The sequence below is a fragment of the Apus apus genome, chromosome 1 (assembly GCF_020740795.1).
Source record: "Apus apus isolate bApuApu2 chromosome 1, bApuApu2.pri.cur, whole genome shotgun sequence".
NCBI classification, from domain to species: domain Eukaryota; kingdom Metazoa; phylum Chordata; class Aves; order Apodiformes; family Apodidae; genus Apus; species Apus apus.
In genome coordinates, this window is record NC_067282.1 from 73,853,525 (window position 1) to 73,872,990 (window position 19,466).

Consider the following 19,466-nt stretch of genomic DNA (forward strand, 5'->3'; position numbering starts at 1 on the left):
TGATGGTCCTTGTAGGTAAAACTGTTACCTATCATTGGTTTTAGTTGATCAATTCTAAGTGTTACAGATTCCAGGACTGTACCAGAAACAAAACATAAAAGCTATTACGAAACTTTAAGAGAATAACTTCACTTACAATTGGTATTACTTGTCTAGTAACTGCATTTTGAATTATAATCTATGCATACTGTCTCATATAAGAAGTGCTATATTAAATGAAGTCTCTGAGAAAGCAGTGTAAGCTGAAACATAATGTGAGCTTAGTTCTCCCATGAGCTTCAATGAGATATCCAAATATGTACCAGTCCCTTATTCAGAAAATGGCTTTTTTATGTACACAAATCTCTCCCCTCTGTAGTGCATTTCAAATGTAGTTTACATATACAATTGGAATCAGACACAGGTATCCCCCTCTATGCCAATTCTTCTGTATAGGTGACAATAAAAAAATATTCTGTAGATCTTTTAAGAAAATCACAATGTAAGTGGATGACGCTGTAAAAAAAGTCCTGTATATTACAGATTCTTGAAGAAAGATTAACTTAAAAAAAAAAAAAAACAACACAAAAAAACCCCACACAAAAACCCCAAAACACAAAACAATAGAAACCTGTAATGTTTGTGAGAAAAAAACAATTTTTCAATAAGACCTGACTACCACAGTAATGAAAAGTGGCCACAGAGGTAAAAACTTAATGTATGAGAAGTTGCCTTTTAAGTTGTAGTTTGGAAACAATGTCTTACAATCAGCTGCCCTGGTTAAAAAAATATGAGATAACAAGGATTTTTATTGTTTTCTACAGGAGGAAATAATATTTCATAGCTTTCAAAATAACTGCTCCATGTTTACAGTTTAAAGATCTTCAATAATGTGATTATAATAAAATTTTCCCCATGTACCAGAAGATAACACACGTTGATATTTGATATGCTTGCAATTTTCTATTGATATTACCAACTAGATAACAGGGACAAGAGAGTAATTTTTTCTGCTTACTACTGAATTCAACTGCAGTCACATTTAATGATGTAGTATACGAATCCAATATTTCGGAATACAGCATAAATTAGCATTAATGATAATAAATATTAATATTTATACACAAATAATATCTATGCAGTGGGTAACTTACTCCTTCATGCAGAAAATAATGTAATGAAATATAATAACTGTGACTTAAAAGAGGAATGTATCCTGGCAATGTAAAGCAATGTGGGAAAGAATTGTACCACCTATGTAGCCATACTACTTTAATTGTTAGGTATTTGTTTTATTTACCATTGTAATTTGAGTTTAGCAACAAATATTCTCATCCTGTTACCATGAAGTAGCAGAGATTTATTCTTTTGCATGATCAAAGATACCTAGCAAATGTTACTGTTCCTGAAAACTGCAAATAAATCCCTGAACACACAGAACAGAATTCCATTAAGTTTTATGTGGCTCAGGTAAGTAAACAGCTGCTCAGAAATCAGTTTCAATCCAATATAAACTGTATTACAAATGATCACAAAAAAACAGTTTACCATCTTTGGCTTGTGGGACATGAGGTTTGAGTGAAGTTTTAGGTTTAGAAGGGAAACGTTGAGTCTCCTTTGGAGCTGGAAGAGAAAAGATGCGTAATAAGTTGGTTGAATTGCACAGCAATTATTATCTGATATGAAGTTGAACAGACAAACACAGAAACTTCACACCTGCAACAGATAAAAAAAATTGCCTTTATAGGAAGCAGGAAAGAAAGTGAGGTAATAATATTGTCTGTGTGTTTACAACAACCTAAGCAAGAGAGTGGAATTTTAGTCATTTTTGAAGCTCAAGTTCTATATTTTTAGATAAAAAGCTGAGACAAACACAGACATGCACAATTATGAGAAAGGTGATTCAGAGCTGTCAGCATTGTTTTCTTAAAAGAAACAGGAGACATCCACCTGTGAGGGGAGCCATATGCCCAACTGTCATCAATGCCAAGCAAGAGAACTAGCTAGAAGAAAAATGAAGTTTAATGAAACAATTCTAAAGCATAAGGTGACTAACTCCAATGATGCTTTCTGTGATGAAAAACACAAACATGACACCTTGCCAAGGAAATACCATTACCTATCATTGACCTTGGTGGTTCAATTCTAAATGTAATGGGTTCTGAGACTGCAACAGAAACAGTGTGACAAGATAAGTATGGAACGTGCTTAAAAAAAGTTAAAATTACTCCACTGGCAATTACAAAAGGAGGAGCTAATGCTAATCCACAGTATTGCAGATCTTTAAATTATCTTTTACTTTTAAAAAACATGGACAATTAAACTTCCTAAAAACACAGGTTCAATAAGAAAAACGTATAACTGTACAATCTTGACGGCAACAGAAGCAAAAATATATTAATAGAAATCAGTAAATCCTAGAACAAGCAGTGTAAGAGATCATACAGCTTAACCTGGAGACAGCAAGGAACTCTTGATATAGGAAAATGTCAGATATACCCAAAGTGAAGTCTGCTACTACATGAAAGTGGCATGCTGGCTGTGACAAAACAATTACATTTTTCCTGTAAAGTGAGCAGTCAAGAGGAGGACTGAAAGGTTGCTATTAGTACAGCAATATAATTGTCTGAAAAAATGTACTTTGATAAAGCCTCAGTTTTTTTCTCATTATATCCTGCTATAATTTGGATCACAAAACTGATAAATCATGTCTTTTTTCAACCCACAAGCTATGCTAAATTGGGGGGGGGGGGGGAAAAAATCACAATCCTAAATTATGAAATTGCAGAATATATAAAAATTTCCTAGCAGAACACAACATATCTTAAAAGAATACTAAATTAGAAATTCTTCTTCTTTAAGGCAATAACAACTAAAGTAACATATAGCATACAGACTTCCGCACTTCAGCATAGAAACTTTTCTATAACTTCTACTAACTCAGCCCCCAAACTCTCTTATACAATGACATACTTTAAAAACACTATAAAACTTTGTTTGCAATAGATGCTGTTGATAATAGAGTATTTCTTACAATTCTATTAACATTTATAGTATAATATACCCTAGTATTAATATTGCTGCAAATGAGAAAAAAAGCCAAAACAACCAGCACTAACTTATATCTATCAACCACGGCCAGATACTGTATAAAAAACTTAAGTAGTTACTAATCTTTCTAATGTACCCACTACCTATACTTTGTGATTATTCAAGTTCACTTATTACCTTTAGCACCCAAATTGGAAAAATTTTCCTATAAAAACTAATTTCTATTTTCAGATTGCCTCTGAAAAATCAGTGAGTACTTGAAAGAAACTCTCCAGATATTTAGAATAAAATTAAATTAATTGATAGGTCTGCAGGTTGTTTTCTGAAGCAATTTGGTTTCTCTTTGTGTAAGTATTATCCCACAATACTGAACAACTTCCTTCTCCCCTCAGCAAGGAAAAAAATTGTTTTTCCCTTTCTCACTTTCTGCACTAATAGCAAGCCTCGAAGTATACCATTTCAAAAGAAGTGCCCTATCACATTTTTTAGCTTGATGTGTTTTGGTCTTAGCAGATGATCTGAGCTTCAAATAGGTGGATTGTGATTTACCACAAAAAACTTTCTTTGTGAAAACTAATATTTAAGCTGAAAGCAAATGGTGTGCCATAGAAGAAACACAATCACATTCAGCAATGAAGAAATGAAGTCCAGGAAATGATCTTCAGCTCCTATCAATGAATAAGCACAGAAAAAAATGGTGCTATGGATTTAATGCATTAAATATTGAATATGGACAAAACAAGCAGACAGAGCCTTTGAAGGAAGTGACAATCAAAGAGCTAGATGTTCTTTTTCAGCAAAATTAGCTTCTAAGAGTTTAGCCAAAAGCCAAAGGAAAGAGAGCTAAGAAATGATGCTAAGAAAACTTTGTTATCCACTGTTGACCTTGGCAAACCTAGGTCATTAGAAGAGTTTTGAGAGTCCTGTATGGAGTAAAATTTATTGCAGTTGGAAACAGTGTGTCTAAGTGATGTGTTGCTAATTAACTGAAATAAGTTTATTTAATCAAATCATTTGAGCACAGGCTTGAAGCCATCTTCATTCAGTAAAATATTATATATGTTGTTGACTTCATTCAGGTATTAAAGAGCAAAGCTATACTTCTGAAAACATCTTAAAGTACTTCCCAGAATACAATCTGCAGAGTAAATGCAAGCAGTGACTCAGATCTTCCTTTGAATTAGGTATAACATTTCAAGGCTCACTACAAAGGATATTTTTGTTCATTGTACTTCAATTAAACACATCAATATGTGCTCCCATACAAAAAAGGTTAGCTATTGTGTATTACTTTATATAAGCTTTATCATCACTAAAACTAGCATTACTTTTATTTTCTTAAATTGAACACAAGTTTTGATGGATTAATTGAAAAGATGCAATATTTTTCATACATTTGAGAAATTATCAAGTAATGCTCAGTTATGTGCAACATACGTTTTCCAGCAGTTTATAGTTTAAAATCTGATTTTTAGATTAAGTATATTATTTTAATATTTCATAACATCTTTACTATTGCCATAGTTCTCATTCTTTCTTCTATTGTAATTGAAGCTTCTGAACAGCTACCTTTGAATTGACATCCTGTCTTGTAGAAGGTAATCTCTCTGTGCCAGAAACATGGAGAAATGAGGTGCCAAGACAATTATTTTCATTGGTTTGGTTTGGATCATGTATGAGTAAGCAAAAAGCCTAAAGGAAACAGTGTTTTCAACTGCACATATCATTGGACCAAAAAATATAAGAATGATCAAAGATGACTCATAATCTTTACCCTTTGCAGTCTTTGGACTTTCAAATGTGGAGGGAGTCATAGTGGTGACAGACACTGGAATAGCTGCTGCTGGAATAAAAAGGAATTTCTTGAGATAAATACAGGTCCATCTATACGTATTTCTCAGATTCTGGTGTGGCTTAGATGCTCTTGCTTCCCAATTAAAATCCACCACCTCCCCACTACCCAGATGAAAACACAGAGTAAGTAATACATTTACTGAATGTTCTTAAGCAACAATAACTGTGAGGCTCTTGCTGCTCTTTGAAAAGAAAAAGTGCATTTTTGCTACGGAAACACCACTGGAGGAGGAGCTCTTTGAGTCTTTATCTTCCTGTTTTCCTGACTTTTTTGTTTCCTCTTTATGACTGTAGACCACTGAAGAGAAACTGTTCCAGAGAAATTTTTTTTCTTTTTCAATCCCTGGAGATATTAAAAAGCTGCCTGGACATGGTCCTGGGCAATCAGCTCTAGGTGACCCTGCTTGAGTAGAGTGTTGGACCAGCTGAACTCCAGAGGTCCCTTCCAAGCTCAACAATTAGTTGATTCTGTGACAGGACGTGGCAATCACCCTACATCACAGGCTATTCTGGAATAAAAAATAATTTAAGTCTGGAAGAAGAAGCTTTACTTAGAACTACAGAGTTGAAAAAAAAAAAAAAAGTTTAAAAAAAGTGACAGAGAGCAATTATGAAGTTTTCCTATAGTCTCTGGGAATCAGTTCTCTAAACTAACATTTGCTGGTTAGGTAAATCTCTCCCCAAGATAACCCCCTTTAAAGCCACATCATTGAAAATGACAATGCATAAGGTAGCTCACATGAAGTGACAGCACTATTCCTTCTAAAAAGAAAATAAACATAAATCCAACTCAGCCAGTGGGGTCAGTTATTGCTCCCAGCTACAGGACTCTGGCAGTAGACTGGGTCAAAAGGTGAAGAATGAGGATATACAGAAGCAACTATGGAAAAGCCATTCACCAGTACCACCTCCTTTTTCTTTGCCAAGTTCTTCTCTGAACTGCCACATGTGGAAGTACTGCTCTCTCATGACAAAGATTAGAAGGGAATTCTTATCTATTTAAGACTGGAGACTATTTTTCTACATCTGGCAGCACCGAGTACTGCATAACATCTGTGCCTCAGCACCATGCTTTGCTTTAATTCTAAAGCGGGAAATCCAAGAAGCAGTACACTGACTTAAAGGTACTTTGCATGTTCTTCCAGAACTAACCTAGAGCCATATACTCATCACATTATGTTTTACTGATGAATTCTAGACCATCTATTTTTTATTTTTAACTTCTTTATTGTGTTTTTTTTCTCCATTTTTCAAACATAATATTCAACAATGCCATCCCCCTCCTAATCCTAAAGGGATTCTGAAAGTCTCTCATAATAATTTCTTCTCAGCCCATTAAATATATAATTCACATTTAATTTAGACTTTTTTAGATAAAAATAAAAGGAAGAACTGGAAGATGGATTTCTCAAAGTGATGATGAGAGAAAAAGTTGCTTGGGAGGAAATAAAATGCCACTCATCTCCTCTGACCTTGCTGAAAGCGGAGCATCTAAATGAAACTCTCAGACAATATAAGAGGACTTTGACATAAAAGTTACTCTTGATGTTACTGAACAGTTTATCAGATTATTATGTTTTAAGCACTGAGCTGGCAGGTAACCTGAGACTCTGAAGGATAGAAAATATGAAGAAAGTCATGCACCAAGTTATCTAGCAGAGTTTTCACAGGCTGAGAAGGCATGGTTCTCTGGCATGACTATACTTCAGAAGACATATGATTAGAAGTCCTTCCAGGACCCTCATAGTTCCGGTAAGGGAGGGAAGACTGCAAGAGGAACAACTACATGTATGCATCAATCTGTCTAATGTTATGCTATCTTAACTTCTCAACTGTGTTGAGACTATGGAAATTTACAAAGAGTTGGCAGTTGAGATCCTCCTCTACAACAGATGATTTCTGCTTATTTGTTGTTAAAACTGTTCTGCAGTTCTCTTGCAGAGGTCTGATATCACACAAGTGGGAATGCATAGACACATATGAAGAATTAGTATTTTGTACTAGAGGCACAAGAGTGCAAATTTATAATGCATTTACAGTGACTCAACAACTCAATAGCAAAGAGCTATTCTTGCAGTTTTCTGGAAAGAAAAAGTTGCAGTGCAATTTGGTGCATGGTATAAAATTCATTATAATTTCCTTTTCTGAAAAATGGAGAACTTACTATGTTTAGATAGAGAGATTAATGCTAACAATAGTCCAAGTGAGCACAATGCTTGGGGATGATCACATTGGCAACAAGAACTCTTTTCACTCAACAGATTAAATTACCCAAATATCAAGAAAAATAATGAAGCTGCAAAATTTCACTGGAATATCCAGTTGGTTGGAAAAATTGAAAAACTGAAAACTGTTTATATGTGTGGGTTTTTTAAAAATGTAGGTTTTTGCTCTACTGCAAAAAGACAAATACTTTACCAGAAAGAGTACAGAAGCCTTATTAACAATGAGAGCCAAAATTAACTTCCTGGAATTCTGTTTGACCCAAAGGGGATCATTAGTAAGTCAGTGATCAAGTATGAATTTGGCATACATTCTTTGTTATTTTGATTCACTGTTAAGTGACAATCACAGCTTTCTAATTTAAGCCGAATGCACGAGTGACACTGGACTACAGAGGAAGATTCTGCTCTTTGACCATTTTTCCACCTCTCCAAAAGCAAATTTATCCCGAGGCACTGCATATTTTATGCCTCAAATAATCATTTCTGAACAAGAATATAATAATTTGTACCATTAGATCAAATACCAAATTTGCAAATACCTGCTTACAGGAAGATCATTACAAGCTTTGTTATGATTAAAAAGTATTTCTTAGGATTCCATCTGATTGACCAGTGAAACCACTAACAGGAAAAAGACAGACAAGAGGCATGCATACAAATTCAGAATCATGCTGTCAACTTTGTAGTTATATAGAAATGTGTTACACAGCTTTGAGTGTGGAAACATCAATATAAAGTGTTGCCTTTGGCAGTCCAAGGGTGTAAACAGTTGTATGCGCTAGTTTCCAAATAAGCTGTTGTTTCTTTATTATCTTTTCTTTCCTCTTCCCCCCTTTTTTTCTCTGCCACTAAAAAATCCCTGTACAGGATTCAGACCTATATTCAGACACATGCATCTACAGCAGAGACAAATGTTATCATTCTAATAATACAATACTGGATTTTCTACACTAAAAATTTTGTGGGAGCTGTAATCACCATGAAAAACTAATTATGCACAGTATTTTCCAAATTATAAATACCATTTAGCTAACAAGCTTCCCAAGAAATCATTTGGTCTGAAGAGAGTAATTCTTATTAGGAAGATGAGGTAATACATTCTTTTAAAATAAAATTATGCAATTTTAAGTTTTCCAACTTCATTATGAGCCATATAACAGTAGTAATATTTTTGTAACTGTATTCACTTATTCTTCAGGTCTAGAAAATGTCAAGTACCTTTTATTTTCTGACATACATCAGAGATCAAGTTCAGCCCTGGTAATAAGGTGCAATTTAATTTGCCATTGTAAAATACACCTTTCCTAAATTCCAGAGCTGAGTATCACTCTTATTTCCACAGCTGAAGGTCAGTCTATGTATGCATTAATGATCATTAATGAACCAATTAAAATTCTGTGGTTCTAGGTAAGATGGTACAACCATCAGCAAAGCAGGAGAATTTGCATTGCCTGGACCCTGTGCTGAACTGAGTTGGAAAGCCTGTTATTTTGAAATGAAAAGCAGGAAAAATTTTTGTTTCAATGCCATACCATGCAACTTGCTGATTTGGAATATAAAAGTGTAAATTTTTCTTGCTTTGCTTCACATTTTTTTTTTGGTTCAGTACAAAAATACTGTTCCTCATAGAACACAGATCCCCTCAGTGCCCATCTTTCTGATGATTAAGTGCTGAGCTTCACACAGAATAAACTTAAATCACAGTACGCTACTTAAGTGAAACATTATAAAAAATGTTTGCTATTGAAGTTAGTTACCAGGTTTAGTTTGTGGCTTTTTGGTTCTGGCAGATGGTCTAGGTTTAGATGTAGAAGGTGTGAGTTTTGCTTCTTTAGGAGCTGAAAGAAATATACTAGATTATAAGATTATACTTTCCACTGTCTCAAATAAAAATCACATTCTTCAAGCCAGAAATGAAGCAATGAATGGCTACTGGGAACAAAAATAAATGGCAAAATCATGTTTGCTAAGAAGGCTTCTCAAAAGCCTTCCAAGATTTCACTACTACAGCAAAATCCCCTCTTGTTCTTCACTGTAAAAGTAATTACATTTAAAATATGTGATTGTAGCTTGCAATCACATAAAAAATGTTCCTATCATGAGGCTGGCAAATTTATTTTTGCAAGATACGTAGGAGGTAAAACAATAATGTTGTTTATCCAGGTCAGTTTTTAGCCATCAGATGTACATAGACAAAATATGCAAAAATATCCTCAAATTTTAACACTGTAAAGAAATTACTGGTAGGGAGCTGGAAAAACATGGACTCAATAATAAAAAAGGGAATTGCTTCATAACTGTTAATAAAATAGAAGTAGCATCATCTAAACAGTAAAAATTAAGAGCAACCAGTCCTAGAAACCTTTTCTCCCTGAACATGCACGGGTTGCAACTGTAATTAGCTAAATATGACTGTTAATGTGACACCAAATAAAGCCTAAGGTGAGTTTCAGGTAGTATAGTCAGTAACTTGATTCAGTTTTATACAGCATTGCTATGAGACTGCTTTCCAAGAAAAAGTTTCATAACAGTAGACATAGTGGAAAAACATATGACATTTATAGAAAGAAGAGTAGAACAAGACATATGAAGTGACTGAGAATTGTTTTTAAAGCCAGATTGGCATTTAGAAAGATTAATAAAAGAACAGTAGAATTAACACATCTACCTGTGCCACAGGAATCTTTCATTGAGAGTTCTAGGATTAATGCCCACCATACTAACCTTGCACTTGGCCTTTTAATTGTATTTCCAGTGGGCTACTGATGATTGTCTGAGGTTAAAGTGTATTCATGTAGAAAAACTCTCAAACAAAATGGAAGACAATTCTGGCCCCCCCAAATTTACTGTACTGTAGAACTAATAACTCTCTTTGAAAACCCCTCAAATTTAATTTTCTTCTAAGTTTAGGAAAATGAATTTCGGAATGCTTATGTCCTAACTTTTTCCTCTCTCAGAGAAAATTATTAAATATAGTAAAAGCTATAAAGCAACAGCACAAACTGTGACTTGAACTTCAAAATGAAGGACTGACAGCTGCAGAAACATGCATTACCTAGTGTTGCTCTAGGTTGTTCAATAGCCTGAGAAGTTTTAGGTTCCAAAATTGGCGGTTTAGGGGCTAGAAAAGAAAAATTCAAGTGTAATAGAATATCAGTAGATATATCAGCAGCAAGCCAAAAGTGTTACCATTTCAATAGTTCAGGGGGTTTGTTTAACTAGACTAGATAAACAAGCAACTAAGTCACGCTTATGCATAACACCCTACACTCCTTTTAGTTTTACTTCTATGAAACTACACACTCTATGCTCACGGCTGTGTGAGAGTCTGCTTCTAAGGCCCCTTCCCCATATTTATGTTCTCAGCATATTTTTAATCCATTGTTTGATTCAATCAACAAAATATTTCTTTTATGTTATGGGAGAACAGACGAGGGCTTTGACTGAAGAAAAGATAGCAGGTCATAACAAATATGACATAATTTATTTCAACAAAGAAACTTGTAAGTGACAAAACCCTGCTAAAAGTCTTAAATCAGAACCCGTAGTCAACTGTGAAACTCATATAAGACATCAAAGGCAACTCCTGCTTTTTACTGACCTGCCTGTTTGTAAGACATGGAAACAGAAAAGTTTTTGAACAATAGTAATGTACTCCATAATCTTTATTGGTCCAGTATCTGAATCACTAAAGGAGGTAAAGTCATCTACCTTAATCCCAGATCAGAAGAAAATGAGTCCAGAGATACATTTTTTGATCAAAAGGCAGAAAAGAAAAAAAAAGACCTGACAAAGTGTTTCCATGGTCAAAGAATGAATCTCATGTATATGAAAGCTTCCCCTTCTACCTTGAGAAAGCTCTCCTATTTCGTCTAAAATGGCATTCCATTGAGTTCCCTGCAGGAGGATTTACTCATCACATGAGTAGTACTTTACTTTCAATCCATGAACTGTTGTGACTAGCAAAGATGCCATCTTTGCCACAGTATGGCTGGGAGATGGGGACTGGCAAAAGAGATTATAGAAATAATAATCGTACAGATTGTTTACATAAGTGTGTATGTGTGTATATATATATATATATATATATAATCCTGTGTCACTCAGAAGTTTTTTCCATTCCAGTCCTTTAAACAGGTTACAAAACTAGAGAACTTGTTTGTGCCTTTATCACTGGACCCAAACTTAGGCACATAAAACTTAGGTGCTTAACCCTCATTCTTTTTATTAGTCAACATCAAATGGCCCATTTTATAATGAGGAAGCTTTGCTCAGGTATTTTTAGTGAATGTATCTCTCTGCATAACGATGTATAAAAACGGTGTGTACAATTACCAGGTTTTCCATGCTGTACTTCTGAGGTAGTAGACGGTTTCAGTTTAGAGGGAATAAGTGGTATTTCTTTTGGAGCTGAAAGAAAGAGCTTGGCTTGCAATCAAAAATTGTTTAACAAGGGTTTCCCACAACAAACAGCACATGCCACAAGTTTGTATTGAAGAAGAGACAACTGAGCATGGAATGTCAAAGCCATCTGATGAAATCAGTGCTTAAAGTGTGCAATGGAGATGATATTGCAGTGTTGTGACTTGATCAGAAGAAGATTTTGTATCTCCAAAACAATTAAAATTTCCACTATGAAAGCTCCAAATACCAGAGACAAAGACATGCATGTGCATCAGAGTAAGAGAAAGAGCACTAATGAAAGGATGATGGTGTTGCTCATGCAAGAGGCAACTTTTATTTTTCAGAGAACAGTTAAATCATCCTGAACTATGTTTTCATACAGAGATATATCAAGAAGAATCAGTCTGACAGTGGAAGAACAAGACTCCATAACAAGAAATGAAAATGATGATGTATGTGAAATGATACACTGGAAGAAATGCATTCATATGGCATGAAGTGCTTAAAACAAACACAGAGTTTTTCACTGGGTGAAAACATTACCTAATGTTACCCTTGGCCATTGAAAAGGATGAGAAGTTTTAGGTGTGAAAGATTCCAGCATGGATTCACTTGTTGCTGCTGGAAGAAATGGTGACAGTCATAACAGAATAACAAGCTAGTGGAAGAAAGTAGGAAGAAACTCTTCCTCCATAAGCAAAACCAAATTTGTTTTCACAAGAACCACAAATATCTCACTAATGCTTGGACACTTATCAGTTTAGCATACATTAGAGAGAAACTCGGTCTTTTGAACTGCACAGAACTTCAGTGACTATAAATCAGTGCATTTCAGGTGTGCAGAAATTCTGGATGTTAATTTCCTCCTGCCTTCATTACAACTGAATTGCATCTCAGCCACTGACAAGTAAGATTTAAGTTGGGCATTTGAACATCGTGAGTTTTGGTCCATTACTTCAGGAGATGGTATGGTGCAAAATGTAGGAATTTAATGAAGAGGATGTGTTGAACAATCAGTCAGAATTAAAACCGTACAAAATTTGGAGTAGAAAGCTGACAACTGATCCAACTACAGTTTCAGTCCAAAAGCATCAAGTATCTGTAATTGTTACCAATTTAATTCTTTTGAGCATACACTCTCTTCAATATTTTTTACATGGCTGCAACAGTAGAATACCACCTACAGCATACATCACAGTATTTTAATCAGAGCTACTAGACAATATTTTCTCAATTATCTATGTAGCATATTTTTCAAAATACTGAAGGAAAATCACGTGACTATGAGTTGCCATTTGCATTGTAAGTCTGAAAAAGCACCAATTTCAAACACTGACAGCAATAAAAATTCAAAATTGATGTGTTAGGGTCAAATCCAAATGTGCACTGAAAGAGTTTACTAGTATACTCTTTTCAGTGAATTTTAGAGCATGGTTTGAGCTACTTAATTAAGAACTAGGTAGAGATTATTGGTACCTGGTCCAGCATCTGCTATTTCAGGCTTACTAGGTGTCACAGGGCTTGAAACAACAGGCTGAATAGCACTGAAAGCTAAAAAAAAAAAAAAAAAGGTCACAGTATCCATGATTATTAATTCTACATAGCATTTTTATTTTATCAGAACAAACATAAAAATGTTACAGGTTACAAAATGCCTCATTTGCAATGTTCGCTCACAGTACGCATCTCTTACCTTGTCAATGGAGCAGTGCTGGTTTAGAGTAATAGTGGTTAAAATAACAACTAAAACTAGAGTGTCAGCCAACCAAAGCTAATAAGACTTTAGATGCTATGGTCTACATAGTTTAAAGCCACACAGAAATAGGAAGATACAAGAACTTCTAACACCACAGTTTTAAGCATAAAGCACTCAAAAAAAGAAAGGCAGAAAAAATATAATCTACAAAGCTAAAAACACTGCAAATACATTTCTGTAAAAAGACTGTCTTCATTCTCTTCACTCGTTTGTTTTCTGTCAAGATTTTGTTAGTGAATTTTAATGTATAATCACTGTACATATACATACACAAAGGTAAAATAAAGTAAAAAAATATTACTGAACAGTAAGAAATGGTGGAAAAGAAGCCTACAGTGCTGGCATAAACAATATAGAGTCTATAAATGTCAGGATCCATCCATCCAAAAGTAAAACACTTAAGCTTGAAATAAAAATTAAAAAAAAAACAAACAAGTAATTTTAAGATTCTTGTTAAGCTTTACACATTATTATTATTACTAATAATAATAAAAAAACAAGGTTACTTCTTTTAAGTACATCACACAATGGACCTATCAGCTTTTTGAGAGACAAACGGAAGATGAGAAACACTATCAGCTGAGTCTCTCAGCAGTCAGCACAAGGTGTCATACAGAAAAGGGTATTTTGTCTACACTGATGACCACAACTGAAGCAGAAGACAACTATGGCAGATGACCAAAATATCAGGGCTGAATAGAATTTCCAAAATTGCTATCAAAACCCCAAAGTGGTTTAATTGAAAAGCTAATACATAACTATTACCCATAGTTGTTGATAGCACATGAGGTGTTCTGGGAAGTGGAGGCAGAGATTTTTCCAGGTCAGCTGAGCTTGTAACTGCAGAAAAATGTAAATAACCCTGAGAGACAGATTCATGTATGTGCAGAAATAGGGGTGGGGGTGGGATCAGAAAAATTAAGATTGCTTCACATTGCTTTATAAGATGGCACTACAATGCAGTTTCAAAGGATTTCCAGCTTGAAAAGAAATGAACAAAACCTCAAAGTTTTGAAAAAGTCACCTGCACCTAACAGACACAACCTGACAGAAACTGCAGTCCCTCTAAAGACAGACTTAACAGTGGTCAATTGATCTGTCACATGTAATGTTTTAAGTCACTTGCACCTCTAGAAAGAGAACTACATACTTAAAATACATGCTAATATGAACTTTAAAAATGTACTTTACTTATAAAATATATGCTAATAAAGTCAGACCAGTATTGCCAATACTTTGCTTGTTTCAGTTTAGCAGATGCAAGTATTTTGAGTTATAGGTTTTAATATACTACACACTAGGCAATTTTTCATTTAAATTAAATTCTGATATTTTATATAATTGACATGAAATAACAAATAAACACAACTTCTGTGATATACTAAAGAGCCAGAAGTTGAGGTAAAAAAGTCAAAACTATATTGTTGAAACACTGACTGTCAGTTCTGGGGTAATTTTCCTCCTCATCACGCACACATTCCTATCTTTGCTATGAATGCAAATTTCATCTCAGATAGCTACGACTCCAGTAAGAAAAAATCCAAGGTGAAACAACAACATAATTAGAAAAAAATGCTTAGCAATGGATAAAACTGGCAAAATAATTTCTATGATATGACGAACAAAAAATCACCTGGGGGTAAAATTTCCCAGTCAAGAATATATCTTCATAATTGATAATGACTCCATATAGCTAGTTATGCTTACATTCAGCAAATTAAAATCACCTGAACCAATATTGATTCCTGCAGTTTTTTTTATTTGGTCCTATGCCACAGAATAACATCTTTCAGTTACAAAGCCTTACTGCTAAATACTGCAGACAAAAGTCCATGTCAGGCAATACCAGCGATGAGAGCAAACAGCCTGTGACTGTAACATCCCTGAGGCAAAAGCAAATCCCAAGGTATGGAAGTATCATAAACACAATTTACCCGTTTCTATATTCGATATTTCTGCAGATGCAGATGTTTGGGAGAGGCAAGTAATACAAAGAGAGTCCAGTGAAGCTGGAAAACAAAACAAAACAAAACAATTCTCTTTGGCATCATCTGAATCTATAGATTGAACAACCTGTTACTATGGAACTAAGGACTTCAGAGAATAAAATGGATGTGCATGGAATGGATTTTCCAAATGAATATGTGAGGATGCACTGGTGAGGCAAATGATGAAGAAGCTGTCGCAAGAAATACAAATAAATATTCAAAGACATCAGAGAATATGATGGAAAAATAAGAAAACAACATTAAAATTAACTAAAAAAAAAAAGGTGGAAGGCAAAGAAATACTTGCTTATGACTTGCAGGATGGAAAATGACATCCAAAAACTCAGTTTGAAAGGATTAATACAGGCAAGAATTGCAGCATAATTGGAAAAGACCCTGAAATCAGTAACACTCAGCTGACTAAAAAAAAAATAAATAATATTTCTCTGGTGCCACAAAAGCACACGTCAGAATCAGTTTCGACCACTTAGACTAAGACATCAAGAAACATGATCAGCACATGTGGGAATCTATGATTCAACTGCATCTAAATGGGAAGAATAAGTTAATAGAGTTAATGACACTTTTACTGGCACTTGACCTCAGGTCTGTAGGTTTATTAGTATGCTCATATGATGTTTTTGGTATTTTATGGGACAAAAAAAACCTGAGGGGCCAAAGGACTGGACTCGTACAAGTGCCAACGTGAAGGAAGATGTTGCCATGGACATCTCCACACATTGTTGCCAAGTGTTACATCCAATGTCTTCAGTAAAAAATGGCTTTTTGTGTATGGACGTTGAATCTCTTCACTTATGCTTCACCCCGGTGGAGGCCCAGGAGTAGCAGCAGTTCAGCTAAAAGCAAACCAGTATCCCTTGGGACAATTCCCACCTCGTATTGCTACCGGAGCTGCAAGAAACATCGTTACCAGAAAAGGTCGGGAGCACCACCAGGCACCAAAGGCTGCTGGTGTTTTCAACCTGGAAGGAGCATGCTGTGATTCACCAAAGCTGAAAAGAAGCCTCAGTCTTAAAACCCTAACATGACCTCAGAAGCAGCAGTAGAGCAGAGCATTCCATTTCCAGGTGATGGCAATGTAAAGGTGTGGGCAGATGAGAACCAGCCGCTTTGAAAGTCAGTGCTGAAGCAACCAGAAGTTGCACTCTTGGACCAGGACACCCTGTGCAGCTGAGCTGCAGTGCTCTCCTCTGGTGCCAGGCTAGATGGAATTTGCCTCTTAAGAACACTGTCACACTCAAACGTGTCAGAGACAGGAAGACCAACTAGCAAAGCACCAGCGAGCAGGGGAATGGAGCTGAAGGCAAGGTGCAGTCAGACGTTCTCTAGGCAAGCTCTCACACAGTCCCTGCAGAAAATGCCCATCAGCAATGGAAAAAGCATGGAATCAAACAACACACTGGCAGAACAAGTGTAGCAAGTGCTTTGGCAAGCCAAGCTGCATCAAGAAGTCTTCATACTCTCCATGGATGACGACAAGGATGCCAGCTGCTTTGGGGTGGGCAGTGTGATGGTGAGTGAGAGAGAAAGGGGAAAATGAAAAGAGAAGGTTTTTTGGTAGTTACCCATCACAGTTTGCTGGGTTGCCAGCGAGGAAGGAGTGGTGGACTTCAGCCTTGGTCTTCGAGTAGCTAAGATCAAACACAAAAACCACCTTCAGGTCCTCAGACAGACTCTTGTTGCATGGGTGGTAAAGGGAGCCCGTGGGAACAGAGTCAGCCTAGAAGTGGAACCCCAGGAAAGGCAGCAGAGAGCCTACAAATGCAGCCATTGCTAATAAGGAGGCATAAGGGACCAACTGCAGTTTGGATACACTTTTCAGAACATCGAAACATCTGACCAGGCCCATGGCTGCAGAGAAAAGTGTGGCCAAAGTAATGAAGATAGGAAGGGAATCACTGGCTATTTACCCATCACAGTCCTTGTGGTTTCTGGTGAAGCAATTCTGGTGGATTCCAGGTCTGGTCTCTGCCTTGCTACAATCAGACATGGAAACGATCTTGAGATATCCCCACAGTTTTGCCACAGCAGTACAAGCAGCACCAGCTCACAGCACCCCAAATGTCCATGTTTAAGCAAACCATGCCTTTTCTGGCATTGTCTTTTGGCTTCCTGATCAAATCAGCAGGCAACCTTTTTGCCACCTTTGCAAGTAACACAAATGAAACTCAGTAGCTAAATGGCTCTCCGTCAGCAGAAAAACGGCTAAATGATTTAGGCACCAAAAGCAGTCCTTACTTTTTTTTTGAAAGTTGCCAACAGTCATAGCAGAGGGAACATGGAAGCCAAGAGACCCATCTTTGGATTCAGAATTCAAGATGACAGGTGTTGGGCACTTCCCAAATGCAAGCAACTATAAATACTAAATATTGCCTTATTCCAGCATGAAGGAATAAAATCAAAATTATCCTTTCAATACCCAGTCAGAACTCCAGCTCTCCAGAAGTTCACTAGGTTTGTCCAGAAGATATTGTCTTACTTTTTTTTTTCGTTGGTCTCATTATAAGAACAGACTACATCAGGCCACACCATTCCCATAAAACCCCTCACCATTCCCTATGACGTGAAACTCACATTCTTCTTTTAGGTTAGTCTCTAAGCCCTTAAGTAACATGCCTATTCATTTACATTTGAACTTCAGTGCTCAGGTTAGGGAAACAAAAGAGGAAAAATATAATTGATGTCCCACAAAGAGTCCATAAGACAGCTATACCACATTAATAGCAAGACTAAGAGGAAATATGTTTCCGCTATAGTGGAATATTTAAATCTAGGAACAATTTTCAAGATAAAGGCTGCATCTAGAGGCACACAGACGTGTGACAAATTCTTTTTGCTAGCTGTGTCTGCAAAAAGGATTTTTTCAAGTGATGGAAAAAGCATAGGTTTAAATGTTGTAATCACACTGTTAGTACAGCAAGTGTTTTTGAAAGTCAAAGTGCATTAACAAACCTAGGTATTACTCACAGCAGATGCATATTATGTTAAGTGATTGCAGGGGAAAAGAAAAAATTGAAATATTACATTTACCCTTCACTGTTCCTCGGCTAGCATGGTAAGGAGAAGTAGTTTTCAGCTTTGGTCTCCGAGTAACTAAGATTAAACCAGAAGACTGTCTTCAGATGTTACCAATGAACAGTTTTTTTCAAAGTAGTGTTAATATAGAGTTTTAAATCAATAAAGCCCATATTACAATCAGTGAATTACAAATTTGAAAAAATCGTAATCCAGCATTCCAAAGAACACCTTAAATGAAAGTAGCATCCAGGACAGAATTTTTATCCTGCAGTTGTTCTTATCCTCAAAATAAGGAAAATTAAACCAGTATTTCATGAAAAGCACAGCACTAAGTCTTCTGCTAATTCCTCACTGTCAAGACCACTCAGTTGGCAAGAAATGTCACCATCAGATTGGGCTGATGGTATTTCCAGGACTCCAGATGCTTTAGACATGAATTGTGAAACTGTGTTTCATTAAGAGCTGAAAAGAAAATCTGGATTTAAAATGCTGAAGAATCTCACTGTTGCTGGGATAACACAACATACTACCCAGCACAAGTTGCGTTGTTTAAGGTAATGTAGATGCAAACACAAGCAAGATACTGAATGCTTAAAAGTCCTCTCTGTATTATGTGAATAAAGAGGAAGATATGCAGCCCAATATGGTGGTAACAGAATCCAATATTTGATCCTATCTAAAACTCTTAAGACTCACTTTCTTTTACTCTTTCTGGAGTTTAAATTATACCAACACAAAAATTAAATAGTTACAAGCTGGTATAAAAGACTGGGTCTTTAGCACTTTGTACCAAAAAAACTTTCTAGCTGCTGCTGAAGAAGTGATTGACACAAACCTGTTTTTTAACAGGCTTGACATTTAGGCTTAGAAGCAATCACACCTGAAGGTGTTCACAGCAGAAAAAAGGATGAAAACTAAAATGGAAACCCACATTGCTTACCTATTCCTGTTTGTCTAGTTTCCAAAAATTACAAGATATAGACTAAAAGATATATGTAGCTAAATCAAATATGAAAATAATCTTCAAATAGGGAGTCTCTGCACAAGTGGTAACACTGCAGTTTTAAAGGGAGAAAGTAAGTCTGAGTTGAAAATATTGTTCATTACCTGAATAACCACATTAATTTTGTGTGTTATGTAGCTCCATAGAGCACAATAAATATGAAGTTA

At 35.8% G+C, this 19,466-nt stretch overlaps 1 protein-coding gene across 18 annotated transcripts in view; it reads right to left on the reverse strand.

Moving 5' to 3' along the window:
- ABI3BP (ABI family member 3 binding protein) overlaps positions 1-19,466 on the reverse strand; it is a 152,404-nt gene that overhangs the window by 56,659 nt on the left and 76,279 nt on the right. For 8 of the 18 annotated variants that reach the window (XM_051622176.1, XM_051622076.1, XM_051622100.1 and 5 more), the window contains 13 exons: positions 18,309-18,371; positions 17,189-17,254; positions 16,844-16,909; positions 15,204-15,278; positions 14,035-14,109; positions 12,990-13,064; positions 12,057-12,134; positions 11,445-11,519; positions 10,165-10,230; positions 8,867-8,947; positions 4,805-4,873; positions 2,099-2,146; positions 1,528-1,602 (listed from right to left, as the gene is read on the reverse strand). In XM_051622176.1, the coding sequence (XP_051478136.1) occupies positions 1,528-1,602; positions 2,099-2,146; positions 4,805-4,873; positions 8,867-8,947; positions 10,165-10,230; positions 11,445-11,519; positions 12,057-12,134; positions 12,990-13,064; positions 14,035-14,109; positions 15,204-15,278; positions 16,844-16,909; positions 17,189-17,254; positions 18,309-18,371 (912 nt within the window). The remainder of the gene's footprint in view (positions 1-1,527; positions 1,603-2,098; positions 2,147-4,804; positions 4,874-8,866; positions 8,948-10,164; positions 10,231-11,444; positions 11,520-12,056; positions 12,135-12,989; positions 13,065-14,034; positions 14,110-15,203; positions 15,279-16,843; positions 16,910-17,188; positions 17,255-18,308; positions 18,372-19,466) is intronic. The other 10 variants (XM_051622036.1, XM_051622147.1, XM_051622059.1 and 7 more) reach the window with 10 other exon arrangements.